Below are 24,331 nucleotides of genomic sequence, written 5' to 3' on the forward strand. Positions count from 1 at the left end.
AAAATATATCTATATCAGATATTTCCTTTTTATATTTGTGTATTAAAAAAATATGTTGTTATTTATCTATCCATTTATATGAATAAACGTATTTAATTTTCAAACCACTCTATATCAAAAATTCATGAATGATTGTGTGGGGTGGGAAATATCAGAAAGTTAATTTCATGCCCATTCATGTTTAATTTTCGACAACCTGTTGTATATTGAAGTTGAAAAAAAAAAATTGTTTACCCCTATAAGTTTAAACGAAATAGTATTTTTTCTTTTTTTTTTTTTGGTTTATATATCAAAAAAGGAAATATTTAGGTTTTTTTTTTTATTTGTTTTTTTTTTTTATTGAAAGGTCATTTGAATCCACAACCGTATAAATATGATTTTTAATTTGTATTGATTTTGTTTTGAAAACCTTTTGTTTTTTAATTAGAAACCATATTGATTAAAAATTTAATATAAAGAATTGAAATCAACCAGATAGAAAACCAACTTTTGAAAAAACTTACTAAAGTTGAAATTTCAGTTAGCAAACCAAATTCAATAGGCATCAACACATCATAGCCATCAAAAATCAATGACAAAAATGTAATTAAAAAAAAAAACATTGGTTTCTTTAAATTAAGTTTGAGTTTTAGTTATCTATTAGAAAAATCATCGAATGTTGTTTTTTAATTAGAATATACATAGAAAGTATACTTATATATTATATTCTTATTTTTTGTGTTCATTCTGCAATTCTTTGTAACACCACAACTCATGTTAAAAAGTACTTATAATCTAATCAACAAACATTTTAAAATCAAAATTTCAAACACACACACAAACCCATAGACAAATAATAAAATAGAATAGAAATAAATTTATTAAATAAATAAAAATAAAAATTAAACAAATAATTCAACTTGAATAATAACAACAAATCATAAATAAAACAAAAATCTAAAATAGTTGGTTAAAGAATAATAATAAAAAAGATAAATTTAGATGAGAAACCAATCACGATATAAACTACTACAACCACAAAACCTACTGTAACAACCAGATTGAAAAAATAAAATAATTCAAATATAGATTCGATTCATAAATAATACATATATTTTACTTTAATTTCAAGAAAAATCATCAAATTCGAAATAACCACCCTTGAATCTTTTTTTAAAAATAACTCAACTCTCACATTGTGAAATACAAAGAATTTATTTTCACATTTCAAACCACAAAGCAGTAACTCATCACCACCAAGATCAACCACAAAACGTTTCAGATATTTTAAGAAACAGTTGGTAATAATACGATAACATATAAGTAAATTATTTTCAATTCCATTCCCATTTCAAATACGATTTTATAATAAATCTTAAAGTATAAATAAAATAATAAATATTAACAATAAAAAATTTAATTTTTAGTTAAAATAGTTAGATTAAAAATAATTTTAAGAAGTAAAAATAATATAACATTACATAAATAAATCCAAAAATGTTTTCCAAAGTAAATATTAAAATATTATTAAATGGAAATTAGAAATAAACTAATTAATTAATATATAGGGAACTACACTTTTAGCAAAGGATATTGTATCAACTTCAGCACTTAGATTAACACAAAGAAGAGGCTCTACAGAACTAAATAGAGGTATTTCAATTAGAAGAAATTCAATATGTGGTCCATGTGATTCAACACCAAATTTAACCAACTTATGTACAGCCACAAAATATGGACAATATCATACCGCCTCTAATCAACATATTTTTCACGAGAGTGACATCCCAACCATTTTGGAAAATGGAAAAGCAATTCTGGAAAGTACCGATGATTCTCTCAATCCAATAAAGAGAAGATCATCTTTCTCTGATCACATGGTAAATCCAACCGGTAGAAGATATTCTATGGAAATGGGTATGTGTTTAAATTTAAATACAAAATTTTTTTTTTTAACTATTATATTGATAATTTATATTATATATTACTTTTCTTTATATATAAAAAAAAGGTATTAACCAACTAAATAATCATTTTTCAGAGATTTCAAAGGTTAAAGATATATTTCATTTGGATAATGAATTCAAAAATGTATACTTGCCTAATAAAATAAGATGTAAGATTATATAATATTTAAAAAAAAATATATTGATTTTTTACTTACCAATAAAATAATAATAGCTCAAAAATCAGTTGTTCAACTTGATGCAGAAAGAACATTTGAAGCTGTTTGGGCACAACTTTCAACAAAGTACGGTGTGGAGAATCTAGATTTCCCAAAAGAAGTAACATTCTTATTGGGGGGACCAGGTGCAGGCAAAGGAACCAACACCAAAATTCTCCAAGAATCACTGAATGTAACATCGGAACCGATTGTTGTCAGCTCATTGCTCAACTCACCAGAGTGTGCAGAGATCAAGAAACAAGGAGGTCTTGTCAACGATAAGACAGTGTTGGAACTACTCTTGACGAAACTGGGCAAACCCGACTTTTTGGGTGGCAGCAAGAAGCCACAGAGCGTGATCATCGATGGATTCCCAAGAAACGAAAAACAAGTAAAGTTTGTCGAGTTGCTCTACGAGAAGTTGGCATCGCTCCGTCAACGTGTCAATCCACACGCCACACTCCCAAAGTTTAGAATGACAGTGCTACACGTCTCCGAGGCAGAGTCTGTCGCTCGTCAACTCTATCGTGGTGCTAAAACCATGGAGGAAAACGCCGTGCGTAGATCAAAGCAACTACCGGAGCTCGAAGTAAGAGACACCGATGTCGACCCTGCCGCATGCAAGAAGAGATACGATATCTACATGTCGCAATACAATCAAATCAAATCATTATCTGACCGCTTCCAATACGATGAAATCGATGCAAACGGTAATCTTTCAGAGGTAGAGTCTGAAATTAAAAGCATCTATAATATATAATATAATATAATTTTAAAAAATTAAATAAAATAAAAATATAAATATTTATAAAGAATACAAATAAATATAAAAATAGAAAATAAATCATGATGAACTTACGAAATGATGATCAAAATTAAATATATATTTTTAGAGAAAGATTTGAAATGTTTCATTTACACACAATTTATTCGATATTAGTTATAGATCGATGTGTGTGGTATGAAAGTCATAGTATTCTTCTGTTAATAAAATTCCAAGAATCGTTTCTTTATACATCGGTAAGTTCTTCATCATTAATTAACCCGGGGGTCAATGAACATACAAAAAGCTTTGTTTTGAACAAAACAAAAAAATAGAATCGAGAAACACATTCTTTGGGGTGTGTAAAATAATAAAAAAATAATTAAAAAAAACCTGTAGAATTCGATACTTGGTTGGAAGGTTACAAAACCCCCACAAACCAATACATCTTTTGCATTTATAAATGTCTTTAAATATTAATTAAGACCTCCAAATTAATCATCATTTTAAAAATAAACAAATAATAATTAAATTTTTTTAGTTGTAAACTAAAAAAACATAAAAATAACTAAATAATTAATAAAGTAATCAAAAACTATTTTTATATGTTAAATATCTAAAAATAAATATTTTAAATATTTTAAATAAAATTTTTTTAAATCATGGAAACATCAATAACAACAACAACATTAAATACCTCAGTGGAAATAATAAATTTTAATCATAGTAATTTTCATTTGAAAGGATGGCAATGGGCACACTTGACTATACATAGATTGTTTGATATGATAGATAATAAGCTGACGTCCTGGAAACCAAATCCACATGATGTTAGAAAAGTGATTAAAGCAATTAGAATGGTATCAGATTATTTAGACAGTCATCATAAACAAGAAGACCAGGAAGTTTGGCCATTCCTCATTTCACACAATCCAGAAGTAAAAGAACATTTAGATTTTCTGGATACACAACACGCCAAATGGCATCAGCTAAGCGACGAGATGAATGAAATCATGACTAAATTAGAAACAATCAAGATTTGTACATTGGAACAACGATCACAACTGACGGCCAAATTTAAAGAGGCCAAAGAACATCTGTATACTCATTTAGCCGACGAAGAGCGTTTACTCTTACCATATGTATTAACAATTTCAAAAGAAGAACAAGATAGATTAAGTAATATTATTTTTGTAAGTATTGAAATGTCAGAGTGTGATGTGAGAGAGTGAGAGTAGTAGTGAATGAACATGAGGTGGGTGGTGGAAGTGTTTTAAAATCATTTTAAAATAGGAAATTAACCAGTTCTCTCAATAGAACATGGCAAGAAGTGAATCAAATTACCGGTTTGGTTTATGCGCAATGTATGATACATCGGTTCACAACAACGAAATGAAATCATTCCAAAAAGAAGTTCCAACACTTGTAAGATACACAATAATACCTATATTTTTTAAATTAGATTATAATTGGTTTTTAAAAGCTCTACATATATAAAAACACTTTTAAAAATAAATAAATAAATTATTTGTACATATGTATAATCAAAAAAAAAAAAAAAAAAAAAAGAAATAGAAATTTGATCAAATGAATTGAGCAAGCAACAAAAAAAAAGATGTTATTTTTATTGGTTAAAGTTGACAGTGTGATAAAAATTCATTATCATTATAGTTGTTTTATTCTAGAATAACAGAATCATACATTAATGGGTGATATGATTATTAGTAATAATAACAACAATATCAATGATGAGGATAGAGATCTATTGCTCTATCTCGAGTCGATAGACCCGGTGTTTAAGAGGATTCATACACATCTAAAGACCAGTTGTTTTATTTGTGGTATCACATTTTATTTTAAGGAGGCTGCTCGAACGCATATGAAAATATGTGCACCGAAAGTCACTCAGTACTATTCGTTTGTAGATGACTATGAAAGACTGTACAAACCCAAACTGCCGCCAGTTTCTCCTGTTTTATCACAAGAATTTCATCTTGAACTTCCTTATCATCAAGATAAACAACAACAGCATTCACATCAATCACACCAATCACCATCACAATTCATACAACAATCACCACAATTATCACATCAATCACAACAATCACCATCACAATTCATACAATCACCGCAACAACCAAGGCAATCACAACAAGAATATCACCAACAACAACAACAACAACATTATAGTCAACAACAACAATATAGTCAACAACAATATAGTCAACAGCAATATAGTCAGCAACAAAGACAATCCATTTATGAAGCTTCTTTTTCACCTATAAACTCACCGACAACAACAACAACTACGACTACTACAAGTTTAACAAATTCACAACCGCAATCACAAACACAACCTCATCACAATATAAACAATATAAATAATATTTCACAGGTAAATGGTCATATTCCAATTCAATTACAGCAAGAGAAACTACAACAACCACCAACACCAACACCAACACCAACACCAACACCAACACCAACACCAACACCAACACCAACACCAACACCAACACCAACCTCATCTTTAAAAACAACCGAAAGTAAATTTTCACCAAATAAAAACCCATCAGATCTCAATAACACATCTGCAATCCCTATTGACTCAACTGACCCTTCACCTAAAAGACCAAAAAGAGTAGCAGCAGACGATGCATTAAAGAAAATCAGTACTTTAATTAATGTAAAGAAAGAACCAGAGACTACTCATATCGATAACATTGTCATTAATCTAGATGATGATGAAGAAGTATTTTTAAATACCAACAACAACAACAACAATAATAATAATCATGATAACAATGTTGTAAACAACTTGGTTAATTCACCAAATGAAGTACCCGACAACACTCCACCAATCGCGACATCATCGATGCAGTTTATACCAACCACTGAATCTCAGCATGATACCATGATGAATGACAATGACTATGACTTTGGAGGTGGTTTTGGCACACCGGAAAGCAGTGAACCAGAAACGTTAGAGATAGAGGAAGACAATGTTGTGATTCCACCAAAGCCAAAAACCTATGCCAGGAAATCAGTGATTGCTCCCAAAGCACCTGGAACACCAAAACCAACAGCAGTTCCAGAAGCCGTACCCTCACCAACTTCTTCACTCCTCAGACCCTCGCAATTCGACTCTGTTACCCAACCTACCAGTCTTTCTCATGTCGCCTCACATAAGAATAAGCTGGAGCAAAACAATATCGACACACCTCTCAAGAGGCCTAGAATTTCCACACCATTTGGACCCAGTCGTAATGTGGATTTTGCAATTAAAATCAAGCCGGCAGCATTGAACCCTATGAACACTTCAATAGTAGTCTACCAGCAAGAAGGAGGAGTTGACTGCTACCCAATAACAACAGCAGATCTGTTAGAAGATATGAGCGAATTTCAGGCAAAAGTAACAGAGATCATCGACAAACTGAAAGAACAAGAATTCTCCAATGCATTTATCAACCTAAGGAAATCCGACTACTTTTCCAACAATGCACAGGAATATAGGTACTACTACAAAGAGATTACGGCACCAATGACACTGTCGATGATAAAAAACAAACTTCTAATGAACCTCTACAATGACTCTGTCAGAGAGATTTCTGCCGATTTTCTGAGGCTAATAGATAATGAAGCTAAATTCAAGAAAAGACCAGATATCATTAAGAAAAGTCCTGATACTACAAAAGAAGCAATTGAATTAAATGTAATTATAAATACTTTATAACTTTATATTATCTTTTTAAACTAACTAACTAAATATATAAAAATAAATCCTATGAATTACCCTTAGCAACATTGGCTAGAAGATGTAAAGTCTATATTTGGAGATGGTGCATTTTATTTATTAAATGATTATCAAGCTAAACTAAAACAATATCAAGAGGATCATAATCAATAAACAAAACATATGTTGATTTTATTTTATTTACAAAAAAAAGATTTATTAATTTATTTGAAATAAATTTAAAAGTTCTCGCTTATCTACTGTTTGATTAGGGTGAAAATGGAAATGAGGCATAGAAGATTGGTGAGCGTGATGATCGTTGTTGCTGTAATCGTTGTTGTAGTTACCATACTGGAAGCTGTAGGGTTGATGTTGTTGCTGTGATACCTTGGAGCGATTGCCTCGTAGATAGGTACGATAATTGGTATTGTCAACGATCTTTATATACTGAATCTTTGAGCATCCATCCAAAATACTATTGATAAAATCATCCGATATCATATTTCTGTACATGAGAGAAGCGGTATTGCTCGACGATGATGATGGTGAGTGAGGTTCAATCGTGATCGGTGTGACAGAGATGAATTTATCAATCTCTGAAGCCGATATCTCGAATACCTTTAGATTGGTTTGTGAAAGAATAAACATTTTCAACTCCTTCTCTGATATCATGTCATATCCAATATTATCTGGATCCAACTTTAATCTTGCCCAAATAGGTCTACAAACTCTTGAATCCAATCCATTCTTTAATACAAAATGTTTTAAATTTAGCTAATAATCATAATAAAGAGTTGTTAGCAATTTAAAAAATTAAAATTAAATTATTGTAAACACTTACCTTTCCAAATGATTTAAGTGAGGAATCTGATAGATTTGAAAGCCAACCTTCAAATGAAAAGTGTGTCAAGTTTGGACATTTGGTGGCTAGTAGCTCAACCATTGAATCTTCGAGTTTTCTATCCCTGTGTGAAAAGGAAGTCGAGTATTTTATACCGTTACAAGTTGTGAATCGAATACCAAGCTCTTTGAGTTTGGTACCAAAGATGCCAGTGATATCTTCGAATAGCTTCACCAAGTCATGATTCCAAACAGATAGATGAAGTCCTTCAAGACTAGGTAAATGACTGTTAAAATTATTAAATACATTCTTATCTATGGTGGTCGTCACTAGATACAATCTTCTAAGATTAATAAATGTGAGAGGTGATGCGAATAAAGTTGAAAAAACTTTATCCAATATAGTTTGACTAGTTTTACATGCTGCACTGAAACTAAATTATAAATAACAATAATAGTGGAAAAGTTAATTAATTTTCAAATTCGAAATAAAATTATTAATAATATTATAATTTGTTGTTACCTTGGATCTAAAGGATCATGAGTGAGTAATCCAATTTCAGAGAGATTTTCTACTTTTACAATTTTTTTGAAATAGTCGTCTTCCTTTTTCTTTGAATAAGGTAGATCGATACAAACTCGTATTTTCAGTTCCTTAATCTTGCTGTTCAATAGAGATGAGAGAATGGAGAGAGGAATGACAGCACCAAGATCGTGGAACGGCAGTGCCAGTGGCTTCTCCAAGTCAAAGAAGTGGCTGCGTTGCTGTTGATAGTCACGAGAGAATCCATGATTGACGGTGCATTCGTGTTGGAGTTGTGGTGTAAGATTTGCATATGCAGGATCTGTAGAGGTGCATGTCGAAGCGGTTTGGCTGGTCAGTGGTGAGCTGCTTTGGTTGATGATTGTAGCTGCCGCTGCTGTTGCTGGAGGTGGTTGCTCCGGTGTGGAGTTGTGAAACACCCTGAGTGTCACCTTTGATAGGTCGCTTGAGAAACATGCAGGTTCGAGATAGTCGATCCACTTTTTGAGGAACTGGTAGGGATCGTTGTGGAAATAACAGAAGTTGCATGAACATGGTGCAATGGTGATATTGAGTGAATTGATAATGTGTCGAATCGGAAGAAGTTTGCGTTCAGGTGGTGGTTGGTGCAATGAGATCATGCAATTCTCCAACAACGGATTGGGTGTCATCATCAACGTACATCGCCATGTTGTACAAACCCATGCACATGTACATCTATCAGTATATGATAGTTGTGAAAATATTAAATCTAAAACATCTATAGGTAATAATACTGAGTTGTTATAATAATAGAAAAATGTTGTTAATATTTTTTATATAATAGGTATCAATATTTATATATTTACTTTCTTCTCCTCGATTGGAGTCATTGGAAATACTAAGGTAATATTCATCAGAGTCGGAGGAGACTGATTTATGAATGGCAGCAGCATGTGGTTGCGCTAGTTGTTTCCCACTGTTTGGTGAGATTGGAATAAAGGTAGTGGGTGCCAACTTGTGTGATTTTGGTGAGTGAATTTGGTAGGATGGGCGTGGTGCTTTGCTTGGTATCGTCGAAAGACAGTGATGGTCGTGATCGAGTGTTGGAATTGGTGCGTTAGACCCTACTATTGCCGAGTTTACTGATTTATATGATTGATAAGGTGAAAATTGTTGTTGTTGTTGTTGTTGTTGTTTTTGTTGTTGTTGTTGTTGTTGCTTATGATGATATTGATATTGCTGTTGCTGTTGTTTTAAATCCTCTAAATGATCATTCGAATAATAAAAATCTGATTGTAAACGTTTTTTACTTTTACTACTACTATTATTATTATTATTATAATTTAAATCTATATTTCTATTATTATTATTTTTATTACAATTATTCTTCTTGCTACTGTTATTATTATTACTATCTATTGGTGAAGATAAAGATTGATTTTGTGGTGAAAAATGTGGAGATTGTGGTTGAGATGGAGGTTGAGATGGAATTCTATTATTTTTTATAATTAAACTCGGAGATGTACTATTATTTATTGTTGTTGAACAGGAATTTGTTGTAGTTGTTGTGGTTTTGGACAACGACTTGTATTCGATTTTTGGTTGCATAAACTATAGGATCCAAAGCCAAAACAATTTTTTTCAAACAAAAATAAAAATAAAAAATTAATAAAAAAATATTAAATTAAAAAATTAATAAATAAATATCCTTTATTTTTATTTTTTTTTTTGAAACCATATAAAACAAAATAATAAAGATTAACAAAGTTTTTTAGATTTAGATTACAAAAAGAAGAAGAAAATAAACAACAAACAACAACAACAATGATATCTAGAGTACAATGAACTTTAAATTTTAATAAATAGATTTTAATAAATAGATTTTGATTAAACTGAATAGAAAAATTTATTAACAAAAAAAAAAGATAGAATGTGAAAGAAGGCAGTTAAAAATTAAACAGTTGTTGTAAATAATTAATTAAACAATGTGAGATTAAAATTGCAATGGTTGAGGTACAAGTACTTGTTATAGGTGAGATTGAATTTTTTTGATCAAGGAAATACAAGAAGATTTAAATTTGATTCTTTTCAATTAAAAAAATAAAATCATTCAAAAAATAATAAATATCCTGCTTCCTTATAAATTGTGATGTTTTTTGTTATTCATGATAATTGAACGACCCACATACCCAAAAAAAAAAATATTAACACCATATCCCAATATAAAAAAGAAAAACACACCACAAAATATTTTGATTTTGCACATTATGAGTAAAAGAACTTGGAAAGTGCACAAAAAAATTGGTATTAACCAAAATGTTAAATTGTTCTAAAGAAAAATCAAACATTTGGTTTATTTACAAAGTTTTTGAATACTATCTAATGAATCGTGGGCAGTGTAATGATTTTGATGTTTGATAGATTTAATGATTTTTGAATTCTAATTAGGAAAGGTTATTTCAATATTAATTTATACCATGAGCAAAAATCTTACTTAAAAGATTTAATAAAAATATACATTCATTGTTAAATTCTAAAAAAATGTGAAATATTTGTGTATTTTCTATCAAATAATATGGCCACTTACTTTTTAAAATTTTAATCCTCCTTATGGAGGTAATATTAATCAATTTCCCAATGGTGTATTTAGTTCTATTTTTACTCCTATTACTTTAAAATAGTTGTTATTAATTTATCCTAAATATTATTATTGTTTCCTTATTATTAGTATTTAAAAATAATTTATTATTTAATGTCTAAATATCCAAAAATTTTTACAAAGAATATTATAGTGAATATTTGTCGTAATTTAAAATATTATTTATTATTCTTTTTAATGAAAAATGATTTAAAATTTAATTTTATATAGATTTTTTTTTGAAAATAAAAATTTAATAAAAGGAAGATGAGAGAACGAGTTAAAGATGTCACATGTCAATCAAAAGTAGGAAAAAGTCTTGTTTTTTTTAACTAAAATTGAAACCAAAAATAAACTGATATTTTTTAAATTTCTATTTATGATTGGTTGATAGCACTAATTTGAAAGAGTCGTTGTCTTTAAATTAAAAAATATATGGTATTAGACATTGGATCAAACACAAACAGTGGAAATATACTTTTTTGTTTATTTTTTTTTTTGTTTTGGTGTATAATAAATAAATAAATAAATAAATAAATAAAAATTGAAAATAGAATTCTAATATTATATTTTTAAAGTTTAAAAACAAGTCGACTATAAAACTAATTTATTTTTTTTGTAACAAAATAATTAAAATGAATGGTTTTTGTGGTTGAGATTCCATTTTCTTTTTTTGGAATATTGAATAAATAGTTTTTTTTATAAACTGGTCAATGCTGGAAAAAAAGGTCATTTATTTTACATTTTTTTTTTTGGATATGTAGATCTTAATATTTGTTTGTAATAAACAAAAATGAATTATTTAATTTTCTGTGATATTAATTTACTTGTTATAAAATTTGTTGTTGTCTTTGTTTTGTTTGTTTTCTATATCCATCTTATCTGTATACTAACTTTATGATAATAATTATTATTATTATTGTTAATTTAAAACTTTTATTATTATTATTATTATTATTATTTATTGATAGCAATTTATTTATCTTTTACAATACCACCTATGAGTCCATCTCTTTTAGCTAGTCTAGAGTGATAGATATTTCTTTTCTCTTTAAATTGTTTTTTGAATTCCTTGAGATCGATTGTTCCTTCTAAAAAGTCGTTGGCAATGTCGTCCGACTCAGTTTCTGCAGTCGATGCTAGCTCTGTGAGTTTGTCGATGAGCACGCCTGTGGAGAGTGCCTTTTGAATTTCATCTCTTCGCTTCTGTTTGCTATCGAGTTCCGATTTGAGTTGGTTGTAGAGCTGTGTTTGTTCCTCGAGATGTGACTTGAGTTCGATTATCTTTTCTTTCTTTGGGTTGATCGGAGTTGACAACCGCTCGTTGGTCGTCTTCAAATTGTCGCGGTGGTCACCCATTGCCGAGACTTCGTCGAGTGAGAACATTAGAATCTCAATCTCACCAGAACTCAACAGTGCCTCCAACTCTTCCTTTGACTTTGATTCCAACTCTGGGAATTTATAAGGAATCGATGGTATATTTGGTTTCTGTACATTGTTGTTGGAAGATGCCGACTTGTTATCTTGTTGCTTCAAAGAAGAAGAAGAAGAAGAAGTAGAAGAAGAAGAATATGGAGGTGGTGGTTGTCCTTGTTGTGATGATACTATATTATTATTGCTATTGCTATTATTTGATACATTGTTGTTGCTATTGCTGTTACCGCTATTACTGTTGTTATTATTGTTGTTATTATTAAAATAAGAGGGTGGTGGAGAGTAATGTTGAAACTGTGGTGGATTCTTGCTGTAGTATTCGATGTATTCCATTGTAACCTTGGCTAGTGAAGTCATCTGTGTCCACTCTGCCGGTGGTTTCACCGAGATTGTCTGACCATCTGGTGACTCTAAAAAGTATACTGGTGGTAAATTTGGAAAGTTTACAGGCAATGATCTAGTTTTCATGATGATGATTATTAATATTCAGCTAGATATCTAGATATTCAATCAAATAAATAAACATACATAACAATATGATTACCACCTAACAATGGTATTTTATAGGTTGAGTCTTTTGATAACTCTTTAATCGTTGGATATCTGCTCTTTAAAACTTCAATCTGTTTAAGTTTTCTAGGTATCCGATTGATTGTTAATATGAAAATCAAAGCAATTCAATAGTATTTTATTATATTATTACTTACAGTGATAACAAGTTTGACATTTGTTTATATTTAGATAACAAAGACTAACCTTTAAAAAATAAATAAAATAACAATAATAAAATTAAAATTTTAAAAAAAAACTGAATAATTGAAAAAAAAAATCATTATTACCCAATTAATCAAGAAAATATATTTTATTTTTGCTATTTAATTTATATTTGCATTCATGGAGTAGATAGAGATAAAAACAGGTGAATAAATTTATTGTTTAGTATTGTTTACTACTACTACCACTACTATGAATTATTAAATAAAATCTTATTTTATAACAATTCCTCAATTAATTGTTTTTTTTGTAAGCAATAATTCTGGATATGCTTTTACATTTGTGTTTAATACATTGTTTGACTTTGGTATCTCATGATTAGACTTCAACTCTGTAAAGGCACTTACAAATGAGGTAAACAATACAATTATAGAAATAAAGGGTAACCAATAAAATGACCATAAAAAAATAAAAATAAAAAAATGAAAAAAATTGGCAGTGATCATAAAAAAAACACGATTTACAGTTAGTTGATTTTTCACAGATAGATAGATAAAGAAAATGACAGCAGATAACATACCAAAAGTAACCATCGAGAAGCATTTACCAGAAGGCTTCGAGAAACTTCTCGGTACCTATGAACAAGAGTTTACAAAGAAATACCAATTCATCAAGGAATCAAATGCAAAGAAAGTTGAAATTAGAACTTATCAAGATATATTAGTATGTTTTCTATTTTTTAACATCATATATATATATATATAATAATAGCTACATATGTTTTATGATAATAGCATAGCTATTACTATAATTATTATTGCTATTCATATATATTATAACTTTAGTGATGGTTCTAAGTGTTCAATAATGTTAGAATAGCGATAATAACACATGTGTGATATAATAATAAAAGTTTAATAGTTACTACTTTTATTGTTATGCTATGCTCTATATACTTTTTTTATAAGATTTACTAATCAACCTTCTCAATTAATCAATTAACTAATATAATAAACAGGGAGAATGTTTCTTTACTCAAAAACAAAACTATATGATGAATTGTAGAACTATTGCTTTGGAATATTTAGAGTTGATTAAATACCCAGCTCAACACAAAATGTAATCACACAACATAATATAATAATAATAATAGAATAGAACAACAATAATAATCATCAGAATAACAATAGATATCTTTTTTTTATTTATTTATATTGTCGCAACCGAAAAAAAGAAACAAGTAGAGGAATAATTATAATCAACAGTTAAATCCTCAATTTATCGATAAAAAGATAAATAAAATCATTTATGTACTAAACAAACAAATATATATAATTAATTATTTTGTTATTACATGTTTTTTTTTTAATTTATTTATATTTTATATGTTAATTTAATTAGATGTTGTTGTCGATGTTGTTGTTGTTGTTGTCGATGTAGTTGTAGCGAATGCATTGTTTGGTGCAGCAGTTTGTTGAGCAGTGGCAGCCAACATTGAGAAAACTAAAGATACTTTATCGTCACCGGCAGTCACCAGAGTTGCACCGTCGTTTGTCATATCGAAATCTAAAATAACATCTTGATGTCCTTTGAATTGTTTGATGAGCTGACCGTTACGCTCGTCCCAAAGACAAATAGTCTTATCGGTCGACGAACTATATAAAATCGGTTGTGTAGGATGTACCATCAACTTTGTAATACCACATCCCTCTTTATGTTTCATTGTTGAACGTGGTTGCATTGTCTGTATATCCCATACTTTAACAGTACCATCCATAGATCCAGTAAAACAGAAACTATACCATTCATATTAATAGATAGACAAACATCGGTTAAACAACTATAATACTACTACCTCTTCTTACTTTCAGCAATCTGAATCTTCCTTTTTTTTACTTACTTTGGATTGTTATTACTGAATGCTATAGCTTCGATTGTATCTGTATGACCCATTAGTTTACCTACGACTTTGTTGGTGTTGATGTTTGAGATACATGCGTAGTTGTCTTCTCCGGCGGTGAGAGCGAGAACACCATCGGAACGAATGGCAACTCTGTTGATTGGCGACTCGTGGAATCCGTGACCGCTAATGACACCGGCTACACTACCATCCTTTGGATTCCAACAACGTAGTGTTTGATCTTCAGAGATGGTGACTACTTTCTTTCCATCGGGTGTGAATGTACCGTCTGCAACGATGCCGCTGTGTCCTGCGAATGTCGAGAGTAGATCACCTTTGAGTGTCGACCACATGAATGCACAGCAATCAGCAGATCCTGCCAAAAGCAAGTTTCCTCTTGGATGCCATTGAATCCACTCGATTGCTTCGGATGGACCTTCCAATGTTACCTTTAGTTCACCGGTTGCAACGTCCCAGACACGAACGACACCGTCCATTCCACCGGTGGCGACGAGTGTTCCGTCAAAGTTGAAGCCGACCGAGCAGACAGAGTCGGTGTGACCCTTGAGAGTGTATACTTTGTTGCCGTCTTCACGATTCCAAAGATAAGCGAGATCGTCACCACCACCGGTGACAATGATATCGTTGTGTTGACGATTGATAGCGACGCAATAGACAGAGTCGGTGTGTTCAAAGAATCCTTGTACCGATTCATCTTCAAAGTCTTCGTCCATCTCTACGTCGTCACCTTCCTTCATGTCTTCATCACCACCAGCTTCGATATCATCGGCATCGTCATCGTCATCCATCATAGCATTCTCTTTTGAATCTAAAACCAACTCTTGAACAGCATCATTTGGATCAATGAATGCTTCTTCATCTTGTTGTTGTTGTTGATTATTTTCCATTCTTTATTATATTATATTCTTTTTGTATATGTTATGAATAAAACTATAATATATATTATTATTTATTTATTTATCTATATTAAATGAATTAAAACAAATCACAACAATCTATTTAATTAGTACTACTAATCGAGAAGGAGTTAAATTAAAAAAAATAAAAGAATCAATCAAAAAAAAATAAAAAGAGGAATATATATTGTTGTGGAATGTCGTTCGTTTTTTTTTTCAAAACAAATTTTATTTATTCTTTTTTGCTTCTATATTTTTTTGTGTACACAATATATATATTTATTTTGATTATACACACTTATTATGATTAATAAGTTTTTCCTTTTATTTAAAATACCAATTTTCGTTTATACAATGGGATTTTATGATACTGGGTTTTGATTTCTTCTAGGTGTCGGCATGCCTGTCTGGTCGAATGGTCGGTTTTACTGTGGTAGGGTCGATTTTGTAGTGGATTTATATATTGATTGCTATTTACAATACTACATTTCATTTTTACAGACCAAAATGACGCTTCATAATGGCAATGGATTCATTTGCAAATCTAATCATTGTTTGGATCATCTAAAATATAAATGTGGTGAGATAAATTTATATTAATAAAACTAATTTTAAAATTTTGAGAAAAATAATGTTGTTTTGTTTGTATACTTACAACCATACATTCATCTAAGGATACATCTTGTTCCAATTGAATTTGAATTGAGGTGAGTTGTGTTGACATTTCGGTATTTATAAATAAAAGGTTGTTGTTGTGTTGATTGAATATCTTGATGAGGTCTCTAATGAGTTGTTTGCTCTTGCTGCTGTCCTTTTGGTTGAAAGAGGTGAGCAACTGGTCGAGTATATTGATAATTTGAATTTCAATGCCGAGCATTGGGATGATCTGTTTGATCGAGTTGATCAAGTGTCCGTGTTTGTCGCGGTGATTCTGGTCCAAGCCATTCAAGATCTTGACGACCTTCAAGTGAATGGTGGCTTGGTCTCTGTTGATCTCATCGAGTGTCTTGACATAGTAGTTGATCTTTTCGATCACTGGTTGCTTGTTGGAGATGGCGATACGAGTAAAGTGCTCAAAGTACGACTTGATCGATTGGAGTGTAAGTGCGATACGTGTAATCACTTGACGGTACTCTGTAATGGTGACCAAGTCGTAGGTGTCACCGATATTACTGACGTCTTCAATGAGTTCGTCAAGTGAGTTGGTAATTGGTCTGATATCGATTGGTACCTCCTTATTATTATTATTATTGTTATTGCTAGTTTTCTTGGCAGCAGCGAGTGAAAAAGTGCCTGTACGACCTGGAAATGAACGTTCTGAAGTTCCTCCACTAGAATGCATTCCATTGGCATTGGAGTCTGGTGATGATCCATTGTTATTGTTGGTTGAGATATCTCTCAATCTTTCAAAGCTTGGCGAAATTGGTTGAATAATTCCTGACATCATTTATGGATGTAAATTATTAAGTCTTGACTGACTAACTACTGACTTGTAGCTTAATTGAATAACACTAAGTTATTTCTAATTGATATATTAATATTAATTTATATACTATTTTTTTTTTTTAAAAATAAAAAATAAATAATAGATAGATAATCTACTTTACTAAAATATGGTTTTTACTAAAATGATTTGAAAGTCTATCGATCTGATTATTATATATACAATGTATCTACAAATATTGATAAATTTCTGTTTCTAATTTATTTCTCTAAGGTTTTTGATTTATTTGATTGATTATAATCATGCGGTGATCAATCCAAACCCCTAAACATTTTAAAAAGGTGAAAAAAAAAAATTAATTAAAAAAAAATAAAAATAAAAAAATAAAAAAATCAATTTAATTAAATGTTTTGGTGTGCCAAGGAACCTGGGAGTAAACCACACAACAGTTCATCACAGGTCGGTTCTATTTGTTTGTGGGCTTCAAGATTCAGAGTGTCTCACAAAAGTTCGTCACCCCAAAAAAAAAAATAGTTTTTAAATTAATACAATTCTTAAGAATACTTTCAATTTTTTATTAAAAGAAATAATATCATTATAATTTAATTATTATTTTAACATAACATAATTGTTAAAAATAAAAATAAAATAAAATAATTATTACAAAAAAAACAAAAAAAAAAAAAAAAAACCAATTATGTCGACATCAATTTCACACTATTTGAAAGAAAAACTTGTTGCTGAGACAATCATAACAAGATTTATTTCCATTTCTTAGAAAAAATAATGAAATCATAATTATATTGTTTTGAACAAATATGTTCTATTGTTATTAGCAAAAATAAATAAAAAAAAAATGAATTTATTTGTTTTAGATAAAAATAGTAAAAAGAGTGTAAGATATCATTGTGATAAGCATGTCGTAAAGTTGATATTGGAAGCTGTACAGATGTTGTATTGTGCCTATCATGTTTTGGAGGCTGACGATGACGCGTGGAAAGCATCTTCACCTACACCTTTGAAGCTGACTCACAAGAACCATCCAATCAATAAGTGGGTGAGAACCAATGCAAGTTCTTATGACTTTACTGTTGACTATGCAGCGAATCTGCTGGACGAGTATACTTTACGTTATGGAAAGATACACTCATACAAAGAACATGTCGATTGGCTATCGAAAAACAAACCGTCGAAACTTGACAAATCTAATCAGCTGACTCTGATGCCTGTAGCTATGCCTGAGGAGTATCGTGTACAACCAATGAATGATTGGGATGATGTTGTTAAATCGTATCGAACCTACTACATTAAAGAGAAACTTAGATTTTGCTCTTATAAAGGTGTTGAATGGCCTGACTGGTTACCAGATAAATCAACTTTTATCGCCCCAGTTTCTTCACCAAAAAAATCAAAAACTAAAAGCAATTCATCATCAACAACAACAACCTCAAGAAAAGCAAAATTAAATGCAACTAAATAATAACCATGGTTTTTATTGTAAATAAATTATTATGAAATATTGTTCAGATATTAATTATTAATTTCAAGGTTTAAAATAATCACAGCCTAGTAGATAATTTTAAAGATATCTAACTTTCAATACATTTATATCTTTTTTTATCTTTACAGAACAACACATTTATTGGCATAATTTTATCTAAAAGGTTGATTTTTACATAATACCTATTAAATTATAATGGAATATCACATATTGTGGAGAACACCCTTGAAAACCAAACACAAACATTCAATGTTTTTCTTTGGTATTTCAAACCACTTACCTATTATCTAATCACTTAACAATCAATCTTGATCAAAAATTTTTAACAGCAAATGTGTTAAATAATATTTTGGAATATAATAAAAAATAGCACTAATATGTAAAAACAACATCAACACAATAATTATTTTTTTTTTATTTTTTGTTAAATATTCAAGTTGATAATATCAATTAATTTCGTAGCATTTTGCTATAAAATTATTGAAACATATATCAAGCGATTATTGTAGATTAAAATACTCTTTTTATTGATTCTAATTGAAAAAAATAATGAATGATTTTGTTAGGGGAGTATGAAAATTACTTTTCATTTGTAAATAATTAACAAATTTATTTTTATTTTTTAGTATAAAAGGGAATTATTTTTAAATGAAATTTTGTTTTAAAATTAAATTATTATTTATTTTTTCTTTGATTTTATTGTCAATCATAAATGAAGTAAACTCTTCAAAACAAAAAAATAATGTAATAAATGAATTGATGAAAATAGTAGAAGAATCTCAGTCAAAGTAAGATTAAAATTTTATTACTAAATTATCAAATTATTTTATTAATAATTCTTAGGATTTCACAAAAGTATTCTTTTTTAGAGAGATGGGAAACTAAAAAAGGTTTATTTCCGTCTGAGCTTCACTTTAACTTTAATGGTAATGAATGGATGACTAAAATGAGAAGAGTGTTTGCACTCCCAGATACAAATATGTTTGTCACTGTTTTTATTTTATATTCATTGATAGAAGTAAGTAATCAAAAAGAATGAAAATATAATATTTTAATTAAAGAAATTTCTTTTAGGCAGAGAAAAATGGTGTTAATCTTAATAAAGAGATAGTTGATATGGGAGCTGAAGCCATGTCCGAATATAGGGATAAAAATTTAGATAGAGATTCAGGATTGTATTGTTTTTGGCAACAAACTAGAAATGAAACTTCTAATCATTATTTTTCGTATCCTTCAAATTTGAATGGCCCACTAGATGATTTTCCAAATTTATCAAAGTCTCCCATATCAATTTTATTGAAGGCTTTTAAAATTGACTTTTCCAAGGTAGCTACATTATTTCATCAACTATCATTGTTTCTTAGAGTTTCTCCAGATTCTGATGATACAAGTGTAATTCTTGCATTGAATGCACAAATTGACAATTCAGCATTTAAATATCCAGAAACCAACTTTAAGATGAAGGCCTCTAATCCAAATATCAACAAAACAATTGAATCACTGACCTATTACACTTATAGACCTTTTTCTGAAGATAAAAAAAGAAATGCTGTTAATCCAAGGACATATTTTGTTATCCACCAATTTATTGAAGATTGGGTATCAAATGGTAGAAACCAAGAGGACTTGGTACTACCTTTTACTTGGATGATGGATTTCCCTTTTAGATCAGACCAATATCCATTTACAAACCTTGTGATTTCTTCAAATGATATAGATTTTTGTGTTGCAATCAATACATTTTATGGATTGGCATCATCTATCATACAACATGGAAACAGTATCATCAGTTTAGAAGTCAAAAGAATGCTGAGTTCTATTGCTTATTTAATAGAATGGGGAATCAATAGTGAATTAGTATATGATCGTAAAGATTTGGCATTAGTATACTATCCATCTATCTATACATTCTCATGGTTTGTTTCGCGTGTAGTCGATTTTCTTGAAACTGAAAATCAAAAATCACAAAACCAAATGCCATCTATTGTATGTATAACATTAGAAAATTATTATTAAAAAGCTATTTATTAACATTAAATTTATTTATTATATATCTAAAGTTGAACGATTCACTTGTTTTATTACGTGATGCAATGATGAATGGTGGAACCAATCAAATGTTAAAGAGAATGAAAAGTGATGGAAATGGAGGTGTCTATTGGGAAGATTTCCTTGGCAATGCGGACACTCTTCAAGGTGTTAAAAAGGAATATGGTGAAGATAGATTCTATAGTAGTGCACTTGCATTGAATGTATTGATTGATACATGGACTATTACTTGTGGAGATACTGTAAATCGTAGATGGCGTGATAATACACCACACCCTGTAAAGGCTGCTGTCAATAATGGAATATCATTTATAGTTGATAATATACTTGAAAACCCAACACAAACATTCAATGCTTTCTTTGATATGTCTTTCAGAGGACCATCAACATATCCTACTTCTTACCCTATAAACTATTGTTATGACAACAATGGAATTGAATGCAAGTTTACTCCATCAAATCCAGAGGGCGTCATGGGTGTAGTCAGTGGTATCATTCCACACACTAAATACCAAGAGATGTTGAAAATGAAATGGGCAAACAATACTGTTCCAACCACTTGGTCAGGATCATTTAATCCCGTTGTAATACCATATTTTTCATCACAACCACTTACCTATTCAGTCAGTATACTCGCATTATCTAAATCACTTAACATTCAAACTTAATAAACTTGATAATAATGTTTTTTTTTGCAATAAATGTAAAGGAATTAATTAAAATAAATATTAGAACAAAAGAAGAGAACATTATAGATAGATAATTAATAATTAATAATTAATAATTAATTATCTATTTTTCATTATCTATTATTATAATTCATAACTATTTGAAATTTTATTTTTTTCTGATTTTTTTTTTCATCTTAACACACATGTATGTTGTGGGGATATAAATATATTTCTTTTGGTTACAATAAACAAAATTTTTTTAATTTATTATTTATAAAAATGAAATTATATATTATATTAAAAACTATCATTTTTCTATATATATTTTTGATAACTTGTGAAGCAATAACTTTTAAAAATGAAAATAATGTGATCAATCAGTTGATAGAAAGAATTGGAAATTCACAAACAAAGTGATTATTAATATTTCTAAATTTTCAACTAAAATTATTTCTAACAAAAATTTGTTCTCAGAAAATCACAAAAATATTCCTTTTTAGAAAGTTGGGAAACAAAAAAAGGTTTATTTCAATCTGAAATTAAATATAGTTTTAATGGAGATGAAATGATAACTAAAATGAGAAGAATCATAGGAATTCCTGATACCAATATGTTTGTTACTGAAATTATATTATATTGTTTATTAGAAGTAAGAATTTAATTTTTTAAACTTTTTCAATAGATTTTAATATTTAATTTTTTTTTTTATATAGTCCCAGGCAAATGGAATTGTTCTTGATAAAAGGATGATAGATTTAGGAATGGATTCCATTCTAGAGTTTCGTGATAAGAATTTTGATAATGATTTGGGAATCTATGGTTTTTGGAGTCAGTCAAGAAATGAATCATCAAATCAACTATTTACAAATTCTGCCAATATACTAGGTCCATTGAATGATTTAGAAAGGTTGATGATGTCACCGGTAGTGGGGATGATGCTGAAATCTTTAAACATTGATTTGTCGAATGTTGCAGCTTTCTCTAATGTTATCAAAAACAATTTTAAAATCCCTTCAGATAATGATGATACCTGTGGAAATCTATTATTAGGAATGAAACTGAGAAACTCTGTAAATACTGAAATCTACAAAAAATGGGAAGAAAACAATCAAAACATCAAAAAAACAATAGAAATAATAACTTTTAATTCATATCAACCTTTTTCTAAAGATGTCAAAAAAAATGTTATTGATTCAAGATCATACTATTTTGTGCACGAATTTATTCAAGATTGGATTTCCAATGGAAGAAAACAAGATGATTTTGTACTACCTTTTACTTGGTTTGTTGATTTTCCTTTAGGAACAAATCCCAATGCATTTAAAACTATACCAACTACATATAATAGTGTTGATCTTGTAGTTGTTATCAATACATTCTATGCATTGTCAACATCATTAATTGTACATGGAGATTCTATTTTAAATCAAGATGTTGAAAGAATGATGAGATCAATTATATATTTCTTTGAATGGGGATTTAAAAGTGGATTTGTGTATGATCGCTATGATGTTGGAAGTGTTTTTTATCCATCTATCTATACATTCTCATGGTCAATTTCAAGAGTTGTTGATTTTCTTGAAACTCAGAGTCAAACATTACCAAATCATTTACCATCTATGGCAAGTATATTGTATTAATCCAATTTTAGTAATTATTAACATTCATTTTAATATATTTAGTTGAACGATTCACTTGTTTTATTGCGTGATATAATGATGAATGTTGGAACAAATCAAATATTGCAAAGAATGAAAAGTGATGGAAATGGAGGTGTCTATTGGGAAGATTTCCTTGGCAATGCGGACACTCTTCAAGGTGTTAAAAAGGAATATGGTGAAGATAGATTCTATAGTAGTGCACTTGCATTGAATGTATTGATTGATACATGGACTATTACTTGTGGAGATACTGTAAATCGTAGATGGCGTGATAATACACCACAACCTGTAAAGTCTGCTGTCAATAATGGAATATCATATATAGTTGAAAATATCTTTGACAATCCAACACAAACATTCAATGCTTTCTTTGATATGGGTGAAAGAGGACCATCAACACAAGCAACATCATATCCGATAAACTATTGTTATGACAAGATTGGTGTGGAGTGTAAATTCTCACCTTCAAATCCAGAAGGTGTTGTGGGTGCTGTTAGTGGTGTCATTCCAGACAACCAATACCAAGAGATGTTGAAAATGAAATGGGCAAACAATACTGTTCCGACCACATGGTCAGGGTCGTTCAATGGCTCCTCATTGGTATTTTGGTCATCACAACCACTTACCTATTCAGTCAGTTTACTTGCATTATCTAAATCACTTAACATTCAAACTTTGAAAACGTGAAAAAAAATACAAACAAATCGCACACAATATTTGCACAAATACACAAATTTAATAAAATAATTTTAATTTGCTTTTTCAAAAAAAAAAAAACTGGTTACGAAAAACATGCAAAGAGTTTCTTAGAATCTGCGTTGTTCTTTGGAATGCAAAAATAAAAATAAAAATAAACGGTTGCATAAAATGAAATTATAATAATCAATTTGAACAAACACAAAGACATATTTGGGTGTTTATTTTAACTAAAATTGTGCAAAAAAGTGTGGTTAGTATTAATTTTTTTGATAATATGTGTGTTTGCAAACAACAACATCAGGTTCCATTTCTTAAACTTTGAGACTTTAATTGGGTTATGACACTCAATATGATAATAAATCTTGAGCACACTTTAAAATAAAATTTATTTTTAAATAAATTAAAATTTAAATTATAATCAGGAGTGAAGTTAATATTTATTGGTAAAAAAAAAATCAATTGCTTAGTCAATCAACCTACCAACAAACCAATCAATCAATCAGAACTAATAAACCAAAATATATATATTTTGTATTAAAATCAAAGTGATCATTTTATAAAGTAATATTTTTTTCAATATATAAATTATTTAAAGCAAAACATCAAAATGGGAGCATGTGAAAGAATTTGTTTATTGATTCTATGTTTTATCCTTCCACCACTTGCAGTGTTGATTAAGAAGGGTATGTATTTACCAAAGATATTAAGATATTAAGAAT

At 29.5% G+C, this 24,331-nt stretch overlaps 8 protein-coding genes across 8 annotated transcripts; 5 read left to right on the plus strand and 3 right to left on the minus strand.

Annotated features, from left to right (window-relative positions):
* Nucleotides 1–571: 571 nt before the first annotated feature.
* Nucleotides 572–6,639, plus strand: PPL_03972 (adenylate kinase; the record flags this gene model as incomplete). Its single annotated transcript, XM_020574885.1, has 9 exons — nucleotides 572–582; nucleotides 621–660; nucleotides 1,548–1,896; nucleotides 1,991–2,095; nucleotides 2,161–2,867; nucleotides 3,144–3,163; nucleotides 3,634–4,099; nucleotides 4,224–4,331; nucleotides 4,768–6,639. 9 exons carry the CDS (start codon nucleotides 572–574, stop codon nucleotides 6,637–6,639), a joined length of 3,678 nt encoding a protein of 1,225 aa, XP_020435299.1.
* Nucleotides 6,640–6,858: 219 nt separating this feature from the next.
* Nucleotides 6,859–10,508, minus strand: PPL_03973 (uncharacterized protein; the record flags this gene model as incomplete). The annotated part of the gene is made up of 9 exons (XM_020574886.1): nucleotides 6,859–7,413; nucleotides 7,481–7,766; nucleotides 7,818–7,913; nucleotides 8,003–8,502; nucleotides 8,704–8,762; nucleotides 8,851–9,595; nucleotides 9,799–9,830; nucleotides 10,346–10,424; nucleotides 10,503–10,508. 9 exons carry the CDS (start codon nucleotides 10,506–10,508, stop codon nucleotides 6,859–6,861), a joined length of 2,358 nt encoding a protein of 785 aa, XP_020435300.1.
* A 1,089-nt stretch (nucleotides 10,509–11,597) lies between these two features.
* On the minus strand, nucleotides 11,598–12,783 carry vps37 (vacuolar protein sorting family 37 protein; the record flags this gene model as incomplete). The annotated part of the gene is made up of 3 exons (XM_020574887.1): nucleotides 11,598–12,513; nucleotides 12,585–12,659; nucleotides 12,764–12,783. 3 exons carry the CDS (start codon nucleotides 12,781–12,783, stop codon nucleotides 11,598–11,600), a joined length of 1,011 nt encoding a protein of 336 aa, XP_020435301.1.
* Nucleotides 12,784–13,331: 548 nt separating this feature from the next.
* On the plus strand, nucleotides 13,332–13,939 carry PPL_03975 (uncharacterized protein; the record flags this gene model as incomplete). Its single annotated transcript, XM_020574888.1, has 3 exons — nucleotides 13,332–13,493; nucleotides 13,789–13,889; nucleotides 13,924–13,939. 3 exons carry the CDS (start codon nucleotides 13,332–13,334, stop codon nucleotides 13,937–13,939), a joined length of 279 nt encoding a protein of 92 aa, XP_020435302.1.
* A 224-nt stretch (nucleotides 13,940–14,163) lies between these two features.
* Nucleotides 14,164–17,031, minus strand: PPL_03976 (WD40 repeat domain-containing protein; the record flags this gene model as incomplete). Its single annotated transcript, XM_020574889.1, has 4 exons — nucleotides 14,164–14,566; nucleotides 14,671–15,579; nucleotides 15,886–15,908; nucleotides 16,243–17,031. 4 exons carry the CDS (start codon nucleotides 17,029–17,031, stop codon nucleotides 14,164–14,166), a joined length of 2,124 nt encoding a protein of 707 aa, XP_020435303.1.
* Nucleotides 17,032–17,887: 856 nt separating this feature from the next.
* On the plus strand, nucleotides 17,888–18,511 carry PPL_03977 (uncharacterized protein; the record flags this gene model as incomplete). Its single annotated transcript, XM_020574890.1, has 1 exon — nucleotides 17,888–18,511. The coding sequence occupies one exon, from the start codon at nucleotides 17,888–17,890 to the stop codon at nucleotides 18,509–18,511; it is 624 nt and encodes a 207-aa protein (XP_020435304.1).
* A 967-nt stretch (nucleotides 18,512–19,478) lies between these two features.
* Nucleotides 19,479–21,249, plus strand: PPL_03978 (uncharacterized protein; the record flags this gene model as incomplete). The annotated part of the gene is made up of 3 exons (XM_020574891.1): nucleotides 19,479–19,550; nucleotides 19,607–20,518; nucleotides 20,593–21,249. 3 exons carry the CDS (start codon nucleotides 19,479–19,481, stop codon nucleotides 21,247–21,249), a joined length of 1,641 nt encoding a protein of 546 aa, XP_020435305.1.
* A 580-nt stretch (nucleotides 21,250–21,829) lies between these two features.
* Nucleotides 21,830–23,600, plus strand: PPL_03979 (uncharacterized protein; the record flags this gene model as incomplete). The annotated part of the gene is made up of 3 exons (XM_020574892.1): nucleotides 21,830–21,901; nucleotides 21,966–22,874; nucleotides 22,935–23,600. 3 exons carry the CDS (start codon nucleotides 21,830–21,832, stop codon nucleotides 23,598–23,600), a joined length of 1,647 nt encoding a protein of 548 aa, XP_020435306.1.
* Between the last annotated feature and the right edge of the window lie 731 nt (nucleotides 23,601–24,331).

Source organism: Heterostelium album, assembly GCF_000004825.1.
Source record: "Heterostelium album PN500 unplaced genomic scaffold PPL_contig8, whole genome shotgun sequence".
NCBI lineage: Eukaryota > Evosea > Eumycetozoa > Acytosteliales > Acytosteliaceae > Heterostelium > Heterostelium album.